This window comes from Megascapheus bottae, chromosome 2, assembly GCF_031878675.1.
Source record: "Megascapheus bottae isolate mThoBot1 chromosome 2, mThoBot2.hap1, whole genome shotgun sequence".
In the NCBI taxonomy this organism is placed as follows: Eukaryota; Metazoa; Chordata; class Mammalia; order Rodentia; family Geomyidae; genus Megascapheus; species Megascapheus bottae.
In genome coordinates, this window is record NC_143510.1 from 77,286,553 (window position 1) to 77,306,425 (window position 19,873).

General features: G+C 35.8%; 1 protein-coding gene across 2 annotated transcripts in view; it reads right to left on the bottom strand.

Annotated features, from left to right (window-relative positions):
- The window catches only part of Cep83 (centrosomal protein 83), a 97,313-nt gene that overhangs the window by 45,085 nt on the left and 32,355 nt on the right, over positions 1 to 19,873 (bottom strand). For both annotated transcript variants that reach the window (XM_090328399.1, XM_090328398.1), the window contains exons 4-7: positions 13,286 to 13,378; positions 9,704 to 9,835; positions 2,789 to 3,040; positions 486 to 617 (exon numbers count right to left, since the gene is read on the bottom strand). In XM_090328399.1, the coding sequence (XP_090184525.1) occupies positions 486 to 617; positions 2,789 to 3,040; positions 9,704 to 9,835; positions 13,286 to 13,378 (609 nt within the window). The remainder of the gene's footprint in view (positions 1 to 485; positions 618 to 2,788; positions 3,041 to 9,703; positions 9,836 to 13,285; positions 13,379 to 19,873) is intronic.

Below are 19,873 nucleotides of genomic sequence, written 5' to 3' on the forward strand. Positions count from 1 at the left end.
TTAAAAAGACTCTTGAAGATTAAACTGATATTAATAAAGTATATAAAGAGTGATTTCCAAAATCAGAATGACAGTTTAATTATAAGAAAAGACTATAATGGTGACTAGCTACTCTAAGTCTGAGGGACTAGTACATTCTCTCTGTTAGATAAAAATTACATGGGCAGTCAAGTAATAGAAGATTGGTTGCTTGGTGGTAAGAACAAAGAGACTAAGGTAAATGAATTGCTTTATGAGCACAAGTTAAAACACACTGGCTTATTATCTCCTGGTATGAATGATTTTCCTGATGGAAGCAATATAATACAATCCTGCTGACTTTCCTCTTGCTCATGCACACTGCCCTAAGAATCAGTCAGGTTCTATATGCTTTTAGATATGTTTTTAAAACTTTCAATATAGAGAACTAATTAAACAACAAATTTCATTCTCATTTTACAGTATTAAGCTTTCTAAAAAATAAACAAAAGTAAAAGACAACTTACTTTACTGGTCAGTGTATTTATTTCCCGATCTGCTTTATGTAATTTACTGATTAAGCAAGTATTTTGTTCATTGCTTGATTGTAGTTCTTTTTCTAAGCGTTCAACGTGTAGCTTAGCTGACTGTTTTTCAGCCTTTCAATAACACAAAATACTTTAAAATTTGTTCATTACTTTTCACGTATCAAAATAAACTAGGCATTATTTACAGTTAGTGTGTAACCATACAAAAAGTTGTCAACATCTTCATGTACAAAGTAAAAAGAGTTTTCTTAAACCAATTCAAGTAAAAGATATTTGCTCCATGAACTATACAACTAGTAACTTACAAGAGCCACCAAGAAAATACAGTTCATATACTTTCCATGAGAAAAAAGTATCATTTCACATCTAATTACCGCAATTATTAGTTGAATGCTGAAATCATTCAATTAACATTTGGGAGTTTGAAATAACTCCCAAACTACTTAGTAGTTTGCTAAATAATAAAAATATATATTAAAAGAGAAGATTCCCTAACAGGAGAAAGAAGAAAAAATTGAAAATACAAAATCAATGCAGTTTATTTTTTTAAGGGAGAGATAGAGACAAAATTCAAAGATGTTAACTAATTAGGAGCCCTTTGAAGTATGTGCAAAGAAGCTCTTGGACTCATCATATAATCAAGATTTTAATGAAGTCTATATGTAAGTTGTCAAAAATGTTCTCTGTAGTATTACCCAAAGTAGGCTTCTTCTGGGGAGGGAAAACTGAAGTTTTATAAAAAATATTTTTGTTCAAGATAATCAAGATAAAGATATTTGGCATTTAGAGGGTAAATTTTAGTTTTATAACATTTACTTTTCTACTTATGTTAACTATGTTAAGGATTATGTTCAACAAATAATTCAGCAAACAAAAGCTAGCTTCTTCAAATAAAATTTTCTAGCCAGGTAGGGGGAGGAAAAGTGGACGAAAAATGTGGGAAAGGTATCAATGTTCAAGAAGTAATATACCCACTACCAGACCAATGTAATTGTAACACCTCTTTACATCACCCTGACAATAAAACACAAATAAAAAAAATTTCTGGCCATAATGATAACCAAGGAAGTTGAAGAATGAAACATTGGCTGTTATGTGCTTATTTTCATTTCATCTGATAAATGATAAAAAATTAAATGTAAACTATTCTGAAAAAGTCACAAATGAACCATCCATCTGTTGTCCTCATCCAACTTGCTCTGAAAATAATCACTACAAGTGACCCTAATGAAAAGTGTCACATTGGGATTACATACTATATTCAACTGCAATCACAGTGCTCACTCTGCTATGGCACAAATACATGAAAGAATGAAGAATAACACATAAATAATCTGACTTTGAACTACATCAGCTTAAGAGTCAATGATATTAACAAGTTTAATTCAAGAAATCAGCAAAAGCTGACATAGTTTTCATCCCAAAAAATACAAATAGATTCTCTTCTTTAATATGTATCAGTGTATTCCTTGTGCCAGCTTGCTAGCTAGAAACAAAAATCATTTTGGATTTGGATACTGGATTTTTTAACTACAAACTAGTTGCCCAATCATTTCCCTTCAACCCACACTACTTCAATTGTTCTACATGGAGGGGGGGAACACCTTGAAGTTCACAGAATAAATAAAAAATTAAAAATGGCATATCTTTTCTATGTTAGCAGCTCAAATGAGAATCATGTCTGAATAAGATGGAAACCAGGAATTCTCATAAGGTAATATTTCCAGAAGTCCTAGCCTGGCAATGCCAATACTTCCTTTACTCAAATGAACTCCCTGAGACAATCCAGTAAAGACCTGTATGCAATAGGAGCCATGCTGAATTTTATTACTCTGGCAAGAAGCTTTCCTACAATTGTTAAGCATTTTATTTCTGTTCAAATAAGACTGATAATTTTAGGATTTTTCAATTTCAGTGTAGGAATTTACAATCTCAAAAGAAATTATTCTTTCTGGCTTGAGATGACTTTAGTTCTGACAAATACAAATTGATTTGGGAGGATTACTTTTTAATATTCTACTCTGTGGCTTTGTAATAGTTAACTCATTTGAGATAGGTGACTTGACCTCCAAGAATAAACATCCCTTATAAATGTGGTAGCATGGCTATTGTTTATGAATCGATAGCCTTCTTTACAGAAGAATATGTACTCCTGGGATTCCACAAATGCGTCAGCATCAGAAGGGTGAGCATACATTTATGCTCTAAAAAAAATCAAACACTTGTCAATTGTACTTTTAAACACTATGCCATATTCTACAGGGAAGCAATTAAAACCTTACCTCCAAGGATCTGACTGTAGCCTGCATTTCAGCCAACTGCCGCACCTGTATTCTTTGGACATTTTCTACCTGAGCACCAGAGTTCTCTTTTTCAGCCCTTAATTCTGCTATTTCAGCCTCCAAACTCTTTAATTTTTGACACAAATGGGCTTTTTCTCGCACAAGTTGCTCTGTGCGTTTGCTGTCTTTTGTCAGATCAACTCTGAGCAGCTGGTTTTGTAGTTCTTCTTTATCTTTCTCCAGTCTTGCAACCTAATAACCATGTGAAAGAAAACATAAAAGCTTAAATGATTACATTTTTAGTCATGAACATGCTTTACAAGTCAGTAAATTAAAATTAAAAATTACACAACATGAAAGCTCAGATGGGGAAATGAAGTAAAAAGGAAAAAAATCTGAACTGTCACGTCCTTCATTGTGTACTCAGTGTGACTCATAGTTGAGGGTAATGACTGTCCTATTTTCTCTCTGTCTCCCCGTGGTGTTGAGAATAGGACTTAATCAGTTTCTGACTAAAATTCAAAATTAGAAATAATACTATAAAAATGATGATTAAAAATATATCAAGTGTTTTAAAATTCACTCATGCAAATCCAATACATTAACTACTCCTAAGCTTCGCCTCACAAAACACTTATCTTTAAGCTGGATCTAAAACAATCAATCTATTTCAAGGCAACAAATTCACACAAAAAGCAGCTGGTTAACACAACACTAATGTAATCAATGAAAGCTTTTAAATGACAGCTGACAGCTGAAATGATGGTCTGGTTTTTACTTCTAGTCATCACTTCAGGGTGTATGTTTACATCACTGGGAAACTTGTAGAGCTTCAAGACTTCAAGATGGCAATCACTATCAAAGGCCTCCAAACCAGTGGGCTTCAAACGGATTAATGTCTAAGGCACTCAAGAGAATTTCTCTTTCTCAGGATTAAGAGGTCAAACAACCAGAATAAAATTCATTTTATTTACTTTATGATCTCCCCAGGTCCAGCTCATTATACTTTTTACAACCACTACCACCAACACTACCCCATCTCTCTAATTCCATTTAACCGTTCAACCCAGAACCTTACACATGCTTGACAAGCATATGATCTACCACTGAGTCACAGCCCAATCAACTCTTTCTATATCATTAGGTCATCTTTGATGATTCAAGCTTCAAGCAGAGGATCAAACTGTTAGGGGGGTGGGAATGGAACCACTTGCAAGATCAATGGTTACTTGTAGCTAGAATTAATTCTGAAAGCTCACTCTAAGCCAAAGGGATCCTAAAGCATTGTTCTGAGACCTAAACAAATGTGGCCCAAAAGACAAGTAATTGCCCACAAAGCTACCAGTAAGTATAAGATGAGATCTCTACTCATCTGCAAAATAGAGGACTGAACACAGAATCACTCTAAGATCTTTGTCAATCTCACAATGTGGTAACAGCGGTTTAGGTTTGAACACGCTCATTTAAGGTGTAAATGAGAAATATAAGTAGAGTATCTTGCAGGCAAATACAGCTTTACACAAAATTTATCCTGTAACATTCTGAGCTAAGCCCTCAAATGCCCCACTAAGGTTGGGGGTGTAATTCAGTAGCAGAATGGTTGTCTAGCATAAATAATCTTGAATTCAATCCCCAAAAACCTATGTGGACCAGGGAGGAGGAATTCAGCTAATTGGTATCTGTCTCTTATTCTTTCCACAGTGTACATAGAACCGTTACCCTGACTTTTAATCTGTGACTAACCTTTTTCCTCCAATTTTTCCTTCCGCTCACTGTATGACTTTAAAACACATCTTCATTCTGATCTTAGTTTAATTGATGAGCTGGGGCTGGATGATCTTTAAGACATTATTTCGTTTTTACATGAGGTAATTCAGCTTTTGTTCTATTTTGTTGGTAGTGGTGGGGATTGAATCCAGGGACTGTACAACTAGGCTAGGACTCTATTATTCAGAGCTAAAAGCATAGTCCCAAAATATAGTTTTAATGTGTTAGAGTCAGAAGTGTGACAACTTATCTCAGGACTTGATGAATAGCCAATCCAGTCAATAGTGCTTATTAAGGATCTAATGCCCAACTAAGTACTCTATATACCAAATCAATATTAATACTGTTTCCCCATAGTTTATTTACATAGTTCATGATCTTCACCAGCATGCTTCTTGTATTACTGCTTCTCCCTAAGTTTTAAGAGGCATGTGGATGACAGCTGTGATGATAGTTGAAGCAATGGCAGGTACCTAATGGTAAAGTCTTGTTCCTACATTTAAGATTCCAGAACTCACTATCAAATCATCCCTGCACAAGCAGGTGATGACTCCTTCTAATTCCAGTATTCATTTACTCATAGTATTTATTGAGTACATACTACATACTGGTGCTGTTTTAGGTAGGAAGGATACATACAATGTAGCAGACAAAGCATACACAAAAGCTCTGCAGTGAAGGACTTTTATACTCAATCACTGCTATAATACTACTCTAGTCTCATTCATCTGGATACAATTCTGGACACATTCTCTGTTCTTTCCTTTCCTCCATCCTTTATCAGATTCATCTGTCATTTTTTTGGATGTCCTCCATTTGTTTTGCTCTTAACTCTCCCTCTAAATTTCCAAATGTCTTTCTCTGAATTTTTCATGACATTTATCCAAATCTGTCAATATCATGGTTACCTGTACATTTATTTTATTCATGTCTAAAATATAAACTTGTTTGACAAGTTAAGACAATGTATTAACCAATGTTACTTTTCCAGCAACTGTTGGGGTAGAGGAAATGGACAGAAACAGATCACTGACTAGAAAGAGTAGTTGCTACTCTTTTCAAAGAATGACAGTGACCCCAAGGCAAAGAAGGTAAGGTAGTCTATCTAATTGTTTCACTCATCTTTGGTTTTATTTCCTTTATGATACTGCAATGGGAAATGGGTGAGTAGGCTTGAGAACCAAACTACCTGGCATCTTTTATTTTCAGTATTTTAAGATATAGCTATTTTTTTTAGGCTTGCATTATTTCCACTCTATTTCTTTTTAAATTTCTACAGGGGTGAGGAGTGTTTGAGATAGGGTGTAATATGCAGGCGCAGGCTCGCCTCAAACTCTATTTTCTTTCTCAGCCTTCTAGGATGATAAGAATTTATAGTACTGGGATTATAAGAGTACTAGGAATAGAAGAATTTATCACAATTTCTGGCTTGGTTACTTATTTTCAATTAAATGCTTTATCTACAGATAATGATAGATTCATACCCAAGAAATTATTGTAAGGAATAACCAGATGATCTTGTGTACCCTAGACCCAGACTCTCACATTTCTAACTCTCTTCAACTTTTCAACTTTCTAGATGGCATTGGGTGAAACTCATCTTAATTTTTCTTTAGACATTTTCCCCCACCTCCTCCTTCTCCTCCTCCTCCTCCTCCTCCTTCTCCTCCTCCTCTTCCTTCTTTGGCTTGAACTCAAGGCCTAGGCACTGTCCATGGACGCTTTTTGCTTAAGGCTAGCAATCTGCCACTTAAGCCACAGTGCCACTTCCGGCTTTTTCTGAGTATGTGGTATGGAGGAATTGAATCCAGGGCCTCATGCTAGGCAAGCACTCTACCACTAAGCCATGCTCCCAACCCTAAACTCTTTTCTTTTCTTTTTATTTTTTTGTCAGTTGGTTGTGGGACTTGGACTCTGCGCCTGAGTGTTGTCCTTGAGCTCTTCAGCTCAAGGCTACCACCCTACCCCTTGAGCCACAGTGCCACTTCATGTTTTCTGGTGGTTGATTGGAGATAAGAGTCTCAGGACTTTTTAGTGCCTGGGCTGGCTTGCTGGCTTTGAACTGTTGTCCTTAGATCTCAGCTAGGACTACAGGTGTGAGTTACTCTGCCTGGCTCAACACTTTCTTTAAATCACTTAAATTAAGCACACTAACTTTTACCTTGCTTTTGGGGTAGCATTTTCTTTTGGAGAGGCATTATTTTCACAAAATTAAAAGCAGAGATACACTCAGCAGATCACACAATGACAAATTAATAATTCAGGACTGAAAAGCTTTTTATATCAACTGAGCTAGGTAAAACACATTCAAGAACTGAAATTTTTCTGACTTTGAAATTTCTTTTATTGTGATTAGCCAAAACCACATGCAATAAGGCATGTCCATGAATAAGGCAGTATAATATTTAAGAAAAATAATGTACAACTTAATAATAATAACTTCATTGTTGAAAAATGCTAATAACTGGCAGGGCCTTCAAAGACTCACTCTTTCTTCTGGTGGAGGGTCTTGCTTCAGTGTTAATGACTACTGATTGGATAGGATGGCAATTGCTAGGGGTTAGAGGCTGTAGCAATTCATTAAAATAAGATAGTAATGAGTTTTCCCCATTAGTCAGTGCTTCCTTTCACAATAAACTTCTAGTACCATGTTGGCTCTTTTGGATACTGTTTTACCTAGTGTAGTTCTTTCAAAATTAGAGTTCTCTCAAATTCTGCTAGTGCTGCATCAATTAAGTCGATATGATATTGTAAATTTTGTCATCATCTCAAAGGATAAACTCCATCTTAAGATAATCACATTCTAGCCAGGAACTGGTAATTTCTATAATCCTAGCTACTCAGTAGGAGGCTGAGATCTAAAGATCTAAGGATCTCTGACACTCATCTCTAATCACCCACTCAAAAGTCAAAGGTACAGCTATGGCAGAAGGCTAATCTTGAGCAAAAGAGCTAAGCCCTCCTGAGTTCAAGCCCTAGCACCCAGCACCAAAAGAAAAGAAAAACAAAGAGAGGAAAGCAAAAGAAAAGGATGAGAAGAAATGGGGGGGGGGAGAAGGGGGAAATTAAACTGCTTTGTTTATCCATAAGAAGCAATTTCTTAGCCAGGAGTGTAGCCTAGTGGTGGAGTGCTTGCCTAGCATGCAGGAAGTCTTTGGTTCGATTCCTTGGTACAACAGAAAAAAAAACCAGAAGTAATACTGTAGCTCAAGAGGTAGAGTGTTAGCCTTAAGAAAACTGTCAGTGCCCAGGTCCTGAGTTCAATCCCCAGAACTGGGAGAAAAAAAAAAAAAGCAATTTATTTCTCACACACTAAGGTTCATTATGAGAATGCAGACATTAAGTCACATTTTCAGGCTTTATTTCTACTTCTAGTGTTCTTGCTAGAGGCACCAGATTCTGCAGTATCTTCACTGAACTCAGGAACAGCTCAAAGTCATCAGCGTTGAAATCAACTTCTGCCATATGCTTTTTAATGTTGATATTTTGACAACTTATGACTCACAAATGTCCTCAGTAGCACTTAAGTCAATCAATCAATCCATCCCAAAATTTATTTTGCATAAATCCATGAGAAGATTCACCACCTATGGTAGGTATAAGCCTTATGAAGTATATTTCTTAAACAATAAGTTTTGAAACCTTGATCCACTGCCTACAGAATGGATGTTTTATTAGCAAGATTAATTTCATTATATATCTCCATCAGAGTTCTTTAGGTGATCAGATAAATACACTGCCAATGAGGAGTAATATTTGGAATCTTTACATGTAAGGAGTAGCTTTCAACAATGTGCTTAAAATATCTAGAAGCCATGTTGTAAACAGGCATGTTAGCTAGGCTTCACTGTTCCATTTATATAGCATAAGCAGAGTAAAGTTCAGTATGATTCTTAAGTGCCCTAGAATTTGTCACAATGCTAAGTGAGCACTAGCTTCAACTTAAATACCTAAGTTGCATTTGCTCCTACCTTAAGGCATCTGTGTTCTGAAGTATTGACATCTGCTCTCAAGCTACTGAAGTTTCAAATGTCACCTTCAATGTAGAACCTTGTCATCTACATGTATAATCTGTGTTTTAGTGTAGTCATCTTCAACATATCTTAACTAAACAGTATCTACCCCAGTGTTTGCTGCTTCATCTCACACGTACAGGTTATAGAGACTGCTTCTTTCTTTAAACCTCATGGACAAATCTTCTACAACTTCCTCACTATTATCATTGGAAATCATTGGAAACTTGAATTCCCCAAAGCCCAATGGTGTTATTGGGAGAAACTGGAAATCTTAAGGAATTGGGGTTATGCCCTCAAAGAGAAAAGTAGAATCTCAGCCCTATTCTCTTTTTTATTCCAAGACAAGAGGCCAATCACTCACACAATGATGTACTTACTGTCACTAGCCCAAATAAACGGGGGCCAAAACTATGCCAACATAACTTTTTTCCCTTATCAGTGGATTTTGTTATAATAATGGAAAGCTGACTAACATACATACCCTTTTCAGCTTTTATAGAATTGAAAACATTAGGGTATTGATCTAGATTAGGCTTTGGCCTAAGAGGAGATTATAGTTATTTTAGTCTTTTATGCAGTCCACTAAAACTTCCTCACATCAGCAATTTTCCTCTAATCACTTCTGTGGTAACTAGAGGAGCACTTTCTATTTCTTTTCTTTTTAAAAATTTCTTACCAGTCCTGGGGCTTGAACTCAGAGCACCCAGGGTCTGGACAATGTCCCTGAACTCTACCACTCGGCCCACAACTCTGCTTCTGGTTTTGTTGGTGGTTAATTGGAGATAGGAGTTTCACAGACTTTCCTGCCCAGGATGACTTCAGCCTCCTGAGTAGCTGAGATTACAGATGTGAGCTACCAGGACCTCATGCTTTTCATTTCGTTTAAAAAACCTTTCTTTACAGTCATAATATGATTAACCATTTCGCATAAAAGTCCCTACTTCTAGCCTGTCTTATCAAACAGACAAAACATTCACAAGGAAAATATTGGCAGAGAGAAAAAAAACATCATTAATAAAACAATTATATACTTAAAATCAAAGTTAGGAATTTTAAAATCTATACAATCATAAAATTACAGACATAACTATAAAAAAACAACCTTAATAATGCAGTAAAATTAAGCATTTACCTCTGATTCATATTTCATTTTTTCTTCTTGTGAAATACGTACAAACTCTTCTTTCTGGTGTTCAAATTCTGACTTGAGAAATGTATGTTCATAGCGAAGCTTATTGTATTCAGCTCGATACTTTTCCACTTCCTTAATTGAAAAATAGTATGTGATAAATTCATAAACAAAATATATACTCACTCAAAAATCATATTTACAAATATAATTTTAGCTACGTTACATTGAAGGCCATTCTAAAGTCAAAGTAAATTTAACAGATTTCAAATGAAAATTGGAAAGTCCTCCTAAATATCCCATACACAGAACAGCTATGTTTCTGAAAGGTACCCATAAACTAAGTTACCATTCAATTAATGCTATTCCTTCAGATTCTATCATAAATATAGCATGATCAAAGCTTATACTCATCTTTAATAAATAATATGTAAGAATGCATCCTACCTTTCAAAATCTAAAAATTTTTGAAGTATTAAAAAAAAGATACTTCTTTTAAAAGTCACAATAAATTCAAAGTAGATAAAAGATGATGTGTTTATAATTAGCTAAAGTGTAACTTATCTTTTCATAGTAGGAATTTATGTCCTGTGTCAGAGAGACTTTCTGGTACTAATTTTGAGATCAATAATAAAAGAATAGTTGTGGAAAACACACCATGGCAGGAGCTGGCTAAGGGACACTTTCAACCCACACTTGGCCTGTTTTCATTCTTCCTCATACCTGCTTTTAAAGTCACTTAGGCATTTGAAACTTTATGTCTCACCTAGTAATATAATCTTTCTTATTTTTCTTTCTTTCCCTTTTGTTTTTTAATTATTACTATTTACATGAAATAGTAATCAAACAAACAGAAGAAACACATTTTTGATTAGAATGTTTCAGAAGTTACTTTGAAGGAAATTAAAAATATTAAATACTTTGACATAATTTCTTTTCTGTTTAAGCTTTTTACACATAGGCATATATATTTACATACTCATAGAAGTTATGTGGTAACACTGGACGTTCCCCCCCCAGGAAATTGTTGTTACTCTGGGATTTTAGAAGGTTGGAATATTCTTTTCAAGAAAACAAATGGTACTCAAAATAACAAGACATGTGAAAGGGTATCAATGTATAGGAATTAATGCACCATCTATCTGGCAAATATCATGTAACCCTTCTATTAATTACAATAAAAAATATATAAAAAAATAATGAAAGGTAATCCCTTCTTTTTCTGTATTTCATTACTTTATTTTTTTTAATTTTTTCTAAGAACTGCAAGTAACACCATGCTGCTGTTGTACCTTAAACACTCAAGTGATACCAGTATTTAGTCTTTTTGAAGAAAATAAAATGGTGTGTTTACCAGAGCCAGTGGCACATGCTTGTAGTCCTAGTTACTCAGAAGACTAAGACCTAAAGCCAGCCTGAGTAGAAAAGCCTGCAAGACTCCATCTCCAGCAAAATTGCCAGGTTCAGGTGGTTAAGCAGCAGATAGAAGCTAGTAGCAAAGCTGAGTGAGAACATAAGGTACTGAGTTCAAGCCCAGTACCAGCACAAAAACAAATAAGAAGAAACAACCAAAAAAAAATGGTGTTTCCTACAGTAACTTAATTTAGGATTCAATTAATGATAGTTCAACTCTACACACAAGCCTGAAAGAATACATGTGACAGTCCTAGAAAAATCTACAAACATTGATGGCATTCTAAATAACCAAGAAGAAACTTAGGCAATATAGAAGAAGGATGCAAGAGTGTTTACTAGAAATCTAGGTAATAAGGAAAAGTATGATTCATATCAGTTTAGTCACTTTTAGTAGAAAGATTTCTAAGCCAGCTTATAAACCAAGAAGATATGTTTGATAATGTTACTAATATACTTCATACTCAAAAAACAAAACTTGTTCTAAACTAGCTTCCAATGGCTTACATCTGTATTCTTCATTTCTCAAAAATCTGAGATCTTAGAAGCCAGTCTGGGCAGAAAAGTTCACTAGACTTCATGTACAAAACAGGAAAAAACAGTACAAGAAATGTGATTCAGTTTGAGAGTCAGAGTTCAAACCCCAGTACTGCCACATAAAATCTTGCTTCTACTTAATTTGATCACTTACTTTGGGTCTTGGTGACTTCATTACCAAAAATTGTTCTACCCCACAAAACTTTGCCACTACACATATATTTGAAAGACCCTACTGTGAATTTAATAAAACATTAAAGATTTCATATTTGTTTTGCTCAACAAATGTACCAATGGGTTACAACTTTCTAAAGGGGTCCATGGTACAGGTAATAATAATCATTTGTATGTGAAAGGTCTGGTACAAGTGTTTAAAAAAAATGGAATATATAGTCCAGCACTGGTGGCTCACACCAGTAATCCTACAACTCAGGAGGCAAGATCTAAGGATTACAGTTCAAAGCCAGTCCAAGCAACAAAGTCTATGAGACTTATCGCCAATTAACCAACAGAAAACTGGAAATGGAGCTGAGGTTCAAAGAGACAGAGTCTTAGATATGAGCAAGATTACTCAAGGACAGCACCCTGACCTCCCCACACCTCCCAAAAACGGGACTATATAAATTGTCTAGCACAATACCTACTCTACTTCTCCAATTCCTTTTATTAAACATTTAGTCAAATTATACCAACATTTCTTAAAAGAAGACTAGTCACTAAAGTAAACAAATAATTTCCTCTTTGAGACAGTATGAAATTCATCCTTTCATTCAACAACTTTTAAATGAGCATGTCTTATATGTTAGGAACTGTCCTGGGAATTTGGAATGCAATAGTGAACAAAATATAGTTTTCCTTCTCGTGTAACTTCCATTCTAGAGGTGATTAAACACAGAAAATAAGCACAATAAGTAAGTAAATTAGGTAACAATTTAGAAGATGGTATATATTAGAGGGGAAAAAAACACACAGGCTAGGAGCGTGGCCTCGTGGTAGAATGCTTGCCTAGCATGATCAAAGCCCTGGAGGTTCCATTCCTCAGTACCACATACACAGAAAAAGCTGGAAGTGGCACTGTGGCTCAAGCGGTAGAACACCAGCCTTGAGAAAGCCCAAGGACAGTGCCTAGGCTCTGAGTTCAAGCCCTGGGACTGGCAAAAACAAAAACAAAAAACAACAACAAAGAAAAAAAAGCACAAAGAAAGGTAAGTAGTATCCAAAGGCTTAAGCAGTGATGGGAAAAGTAACTGCAATATAAATGGAGAAATGAGGAATGAGGTAGCAGTCAGAATAGACCTAATGAGAAAGTGACATTTTAGGCAAAAACTTGTACAGGACTGAGAAATTAGACTAGAGATATCAGGAAAATATTCAAGGCAGAAATAATATGAAAGCAAAGTCTTTTTAATTATGTTTCTTGAGTGCAAACGATGCATCAGAAGACAAATGTGAATGTAGGAAAGGAGTTCAGATCGGTGATGGGAGTCCAATCTTGTGAAGACTTGGTAGACCACCATAAGAACTCTGAATAGAATGGAAGGCCACTGGAGGGCTTTCCAGTAAAGGAAGGATGCTTTTCATCAAGACTTTCAAAGTCACATAAGGATAAATGTACTGTTTTACATAATTACTTACTTGGTCCAAATTCTGAAAATGTTCTCTCATTGGAGCTTCCAATTCTTGTTGTATTTGGGCTTTTAACAATTCCAGATGTTGTGGATTTAATACCTAATGTGTAAAAAGAAAATAACGTGAAACCGTAATTACTAAAATCAAGTATTTTCAAATATGGTGGGCCTGGAGGCACACACCTGTAATCGTAACACTCTAGAGGCTGAGGCAGCAGGATCAAAACAATATGGGATACATAGAGACCATTTCTCAAAAGATACAAAAACAGTGGGTTTACAAAGGGTGAACCAATTTGCCAGTGAAACACACTAGACACTATGTTGGAAATGAACTATACAACTTGGGCGGGGAGGGGCTGGGAAGTCAAGAGGGGAAAGGGGAAAAACTGGGAGGGGGTGATACTGTTCAATAGGAAATGTACTCTTGGCTCTGTATATCACCTGTACAATAAAATTTTTAATTTAAAAATAATTTTTAATTCAGAAAAAAAACCTCCAAATTTCTGCCCTGTCTTTCAACTACAGCAATGGATTTCAAGTACTACAGAAGTTTTACAATATAGCTAATTTTACTAAAATCACTATATGAAATGAACCTGTCACACTTTAAGAATTTCAGCTTCATGTTCTCCAAGCTGTAAAAAAAAATCTAGTAATTATTACCAGGACCCTTAAGAATAACTAAACTGCTGAATACAATCATGCTTAATACAATACCTGCTGGTCTATTTTCTAAAATAAAAAAAAAACAGAGGTGCAATAATTATTATTCAAAGAAAATTCTTCATACCTGCTTTTAATCAGAAAAGCTAATTTTCACTTTGGCCTTCAAACTAAATTTGACTCCTCCCTGTTATAATCTCTTGTGATCCATATTTCAGTATTACAAACTAGTAGACATAGTCTGTCTTTAGTCATCATTGTTTTCCCAACACTGTCCATCAATGCCTAATATATAGGAACCACTCAACTCTTACTCTAATGATCAACAAATGAACAAATAAATACTAGTTATAAAAAAACTACAGTTAATATTTAGATCAACTTCATTTATCTTAATTCATTTATTCAATAACCCGTTATTCAATGTATTACATCTCACTCCAAGTCTACTAAATACAAAGCATTATACAATATAATAACAATACCATAGTGTTCTAAGATACTTTACATACACTAATTCAGTTGTTCCTACAACTGGCAAACAAAGCAATCTAAATAACTTTCTGAATGTCACAAAGATCACATGAAGTTTGCATCCTTTCCTAAGAATTTCAAACTCTGATATAAATAATAACTCACCTACACAATATCTTGCCAAACAGGTAAAGAGAAAGTGAAAAGATATTCTAGAAGAATGTTGCATCAAAGCAATCAGAAGGCTAAAACTTGGGAATAATCCAAACCTAAAGAACAGGCAAAAGGTACAGATTACATAGGAGAAAAGTGGTACTTAAAAGTGAGATAAGTGGTGCTGTGGCTCAAGAGGTAGGGCGGTAGCCTTGAGCTGAAGAGCACTGGGACAATGTCCAAACCAGAGTTCAAGTCCCACAGCTGCCAAAAACAATCAAACAAACAAAAAAGTGAGATAAATAACCTGTAGGTAGGAATGAGAGGGAGAAACTGGGAGAAAGGAAAGGAAAGAGTAACATCGTACAAAAAAGAACAAAAGAAAGAAAGAAAGAAAGAAAGAAAGAAAGAAAGAAAGAAAGAAAGAAAGAAAGAAAGAAAGAAAGAAAGAAAGATGGATGTGGGCCAGGAGTGTAACCTAGTGGTAGAGTGCTTGTCTAGCATGCACAAAGACCAGGGTTCGATTCCTTGGAGGCACAGACATAGAAAAAGCTGGAAGTGGTGCTATAGCTCAAGTGGCAGAGCTCAAGCCTTAGGAAAGCCCAAGGACAGTGCTTAGGCCCTGAGCTCAAGCCCCAGAACTTATCAAAAAATAAAATAATAATGTAATGCTCAAGTCTCAGGATGATCACCAAGGAAACCACCAAGAGCCAGATGTTCCGAAATGCAAAAGCAAGGCTTTATTCAGGTGGGCTATAGCTTGGGCCCCTGTCCTATGCACCCATACAGCAGGAGCTTAGGAGGAGGCGCTGAGCTGAATTTTTACAGGGCTTTTAAAGGTAAAGACCACAGATTTACATCAACACAGCAATCAGCTATTTGAGTGAGATGAGGGGGTGGTAGGGACATTTCAGGGCAATGGAAGCTAAGGAGAGGTTCCCATGCCAGTAGAGTCCTAATTAGCTGTCTGAGGGTACTTTTATGGCTTAGGAAACAAATGCCATCCCTTGAATTCACAGGAGTTCTGATTAATTTTAACACAGACAGGTCACTTCCTGGGACTTAATGGCACCACAATTCTGTTTCTTTAATTTATGTGCACTTTGGGGTCACTCACAGTTTATATAAACAACAAGATGGTTACTGCTTCAGAATGGGGACACTATTTAGCACCTCAATAATAATAAATAAATAAAAAGAAATGTACTTATTACCTAGCTTATGAAATGGTAACCTCTCTGTACACCTTAATAACAACAATAAAATTATTTTACTTATTTATTTTGCCAGTCATGGGACTTGAACTCAGGGCCTGGGCATTGTCCTTTAGTTTTTTTCAAGGCTAGTGCTATACCACTTGAGCCACTTTCAGCTTTTTCTATGAATATGGAACCAAGTAATTGAACCCAGGGTTTCGTGCATGCTAGGCAAAGACTCTACCACGAGGCTACACTCCCAGCCCGTAAAATTATTTTCTTTTTTTTTTTTTTTTGCCAGTCCTGGGCTTGAGCTCAGGGTCTGAGCACTGTCCTTGGACTTTCTCAAGGCTAGAGCTCTACCACTTGAGCCTCAGCACCACTTCCAGCTTTTTCTATATATGTGGTACCAAGGAATCGAACCTGGGTCTTCATGTATGCTAGGAAAGCATTTTAACCACTAGGCCAAACTCCCCGCCCTTCTTTCTTTTTTTTTTTTTTTCAATTATTTTCTTAAATGAGCTAAAGGCAGCTTGGATAGACCACACTAAGTATAGGAAAGTTAGAATCCTGGGTGATAGTACATTAATAATGGTGGAAATCTCTAGACAATGTAACAACCAACACCACGCTGACATATTCCCACATGATAAATGAAAGTGCTACAACCTAGCTGGGAAAGAGAAAGGCAACCAGTTCGAATGTAGAAATTGAAGACTTCCTAACACTAGGTTTAGATTTTCCTAATTGATTCAATATTCAACAGATTTACTTTAACATTACTTTATTTGAAACAAATACAATGATGTAAATAAATCAAACAACCAAATTTAAAAATGTGTTTTGAGTTCAGTTAAATAGTTCACCTCAACAGAAACAGTTGTTATCATCATCATCATTATTATTATTATTATTATTATTATTATTTTCTCCTGAATCCTCCCTCAAACAAGAATATTCTATATACAGTGTGAATGTAGGTATGCTTGAATACACATACTCCAGGCTCTAATTTTTAAGTAAAAAAAAGTATATTAGGCTAAGTATGGTTAGTGGACTATCTATAATATCAACACTAGGAATGCTGAGCAGCAGGATCCTGAGTTCAAAGCTAGCAAGATCCTATCTGAAAAAAGAAGTAAAAAGTTTAAAAAGCACTTTATACACATTTTTGTGTGCCTTGTTTTATTCTTTGAATGTTTTTTAAGTTAAAAAAATAACAATACTATTATATATACGGAAGCAACAGTATAAAACAGAAACTTTGGTAGGAGGAAGTGGTACCTATGAGAAGAAATATAACAGCCAGAGAAAATAAACAGAACAGCTCATGTCATAATATGGTGTATAGTGTCAGGTCTGGGGAACAGTATCAAGAGTCTAACTAATCAAAGGAAAAAAATCATAAGATATTGTTTCAAACAAATCAACTTAAAACTAAAACAAGCAAAACTGGAAAAACAATGGAAAAGCAAACTATTCATGGTGTGAGTACTGTAATTTGGTAAAGGTAAAAACTTTGGAGATACATAGACTTTTCTATCTGGGCTGGCTTAGAATCCCAATCATTAGCTCTCAGCCTCCTGAGTAGCTAGGATTACATATGTGTGCCACCAGCACCTGGTTAATATGGTAATCCTTTCAAAGATAGGTTGGTGCCAGGTGCCAGAGGCTCAGGTTACCTAGCTACACAGGAGACTGTGATCCACAGGATCAAAGTTCAAAGCCAGCCTGGACAGAAGTCTTTGAAACTTCCTCTCCAAAAATTAATAATAACCAACAAAAAAGTTGGGCTGGAGTCATGATTCAAGTGATAAAGCACCAGTAAGCAAGCAAAGCTGTACAAGCATAAGGCCCAGAGTTCAAATCCTAGTACAAGGAAAGGGAGGGAAGGAAAGGGTGGGAAGGAGGAAGGGAGGGAGAGAGAGAAAGAGAGAGAAAGACAAAGACAAAGACAGAGACATAGTGGGGAGGGAGGAAGGGAGGAAGGAAGAGAGAGAGAGAGAGAGAAAGAGAGAGAGAGAGAGAGAGAGAGAGAGAGAGAGAGAGAGAGAGAGAGAGAGAGAGAGAGAGGGAGGGAGGTGAGAGGATTGCTTTGTCATGTAATAGCAATCAATACTAAATTTATTAGGGCTGAACTATTATTAATTCACTAGCAATGAAAGACTGAAAGCTGAGGTAGTAGGTAAGACAGGCTCAGAGATAATAATGGCTGATATGGGTGATGAGAACACAATAATGCATTACATGATTCTCTACGTCTGTACATGTTTGAGATTTCCATAATTAAGTTTATTAAAAATAACAGGGCTTCCACTTCTAGGCAAGATAGAATACTAGACACTAGTTATGTTCTCCCACATGAGAATAAAAGGACAAATATTAAGCAATGGTTTTCAACACATCTAATACAAGGAAGCAAAAGACACTTTCCTGAGAGAGAGAAAATAAAGGTGGGGCTGGGCATGGTGGCTCACGCCTGTATTCTGAGGACTAGAGTTCAAAGCCAACCCAAGTACTAAAGTCTGTCAGATTCTTGATCTCCAATTAACCACCAGAAAACTGGAAGATGCATTGTGGCTCAAAGGGTAGGGTGGTAGCCTTGAAGAGCTCAGGGACAACACCCAGCCCAGAGTTCAAGTCCCATGACCCATCAACAAAAACAAATAAACAACGAGAGAAAAAAAAAAAAAAGAAAAGGTGGGTTTTGCCAGGATCTAAGGACATGACAAGGGATATCCAAGCCAGTTCTGATGAATCCCCCACCTTGTAAGAGAACTCAGAATTCAAGAGACCAGAGTGGTTAGTCAAAAAAACAGAAGAAGCATGCACAGTAAGAGAACTATAAAGATTTGCAGAAGTATTTGGCTTATTCAGTAGAGTACTGATGAGCACATTTGTGTAAAGAAACTACTAAAAGGAAAAGAACCATCTAAAAGGATTAGAAGGATGAGTACTCAGAGCTCAAACAAATCTATGAATACTTGCTGTTCTAAAAAGCCAGAATGAAAAATTTCATTTCATACAGAAATGGGTAAGCAGTTGGATCCTGCCTCAGCAGTGGGAAATAATTAGCACCATATTAAATGTGATTCTGCTTTTATTTTAACAAATCTTAAAATAAGAACACTTATAGGAACATAAATATATCAAGCACTCAACAAAGTAGAAGTTGCAATGTCTAAAACCCAAATAAAAAATGTAACAGGCATGCAAAGGAGCAGGAAAATGCTGAATTCTTTTTAAAACACGAAGATGAAATATACCAAGAGGAACACAAATGTTAAAAGCAGCAGAGAAAGATACTCAGTAATTATAAAGCTACCATAACTGATTACCATATGTTCAAAAAGCTAGAGAAAAGACTGAACATGTTAGCAGACAAGAACACCAAACTCAACCAAGCATGGGCAGCTCAAATTCGTAGTTGTACCTACTCAGGAGGCTGATATTGAGGATCACAGCTCAAAGCCAGCCCCAGAAGGAAAATACATGAGACTCTTAGCTCAATTAACTAGAAAGCCCAAAGAGGAGCACTGGCTCAAAAGGTAGAGCCTTAAAGCAAAAAACCCTCAGGGATAGCATCCAGGTCCTGACTTCAAGCCCCATGACTAACCAAAACCAAACCCAAAAAACAAACAGGCCAAAATCCAACTTCTAGAGATGAAAATTACAAAATCTGAGATAAATACACTGCATGGGACAGTTTTAGATTAGACATTTCAGGAAAAAAACAAGTCAATGAACTTGAAAATTGGAAACAGGAACTATCCACAGTGAAGAACAGAGACAAACACAATGATTAAATAAGTTAATAAACAAACCTTCAGTATGATACTGCAGAAACTAATCTGGCTTACTATTACAGTATAATCAGTTTTCAAAAGAGAATAAAGAGTATTCAAAACTTCTCTCAAGAGTTTTTATCCTTTTCTAATATTCCAAGTCTGTTTCTTTTTCCTGGCAATTATTTGCTTCTTTATTTTCCGGTTTCCTTATTTTGGAGAGTACAATTCATAAAATGTTGGAAGGGAACAGTATATAGTTCTCTGCTGAAAATAAACATTCCATGCTATCCTGCTTTTACAAAAGGTTTACATTTAAAA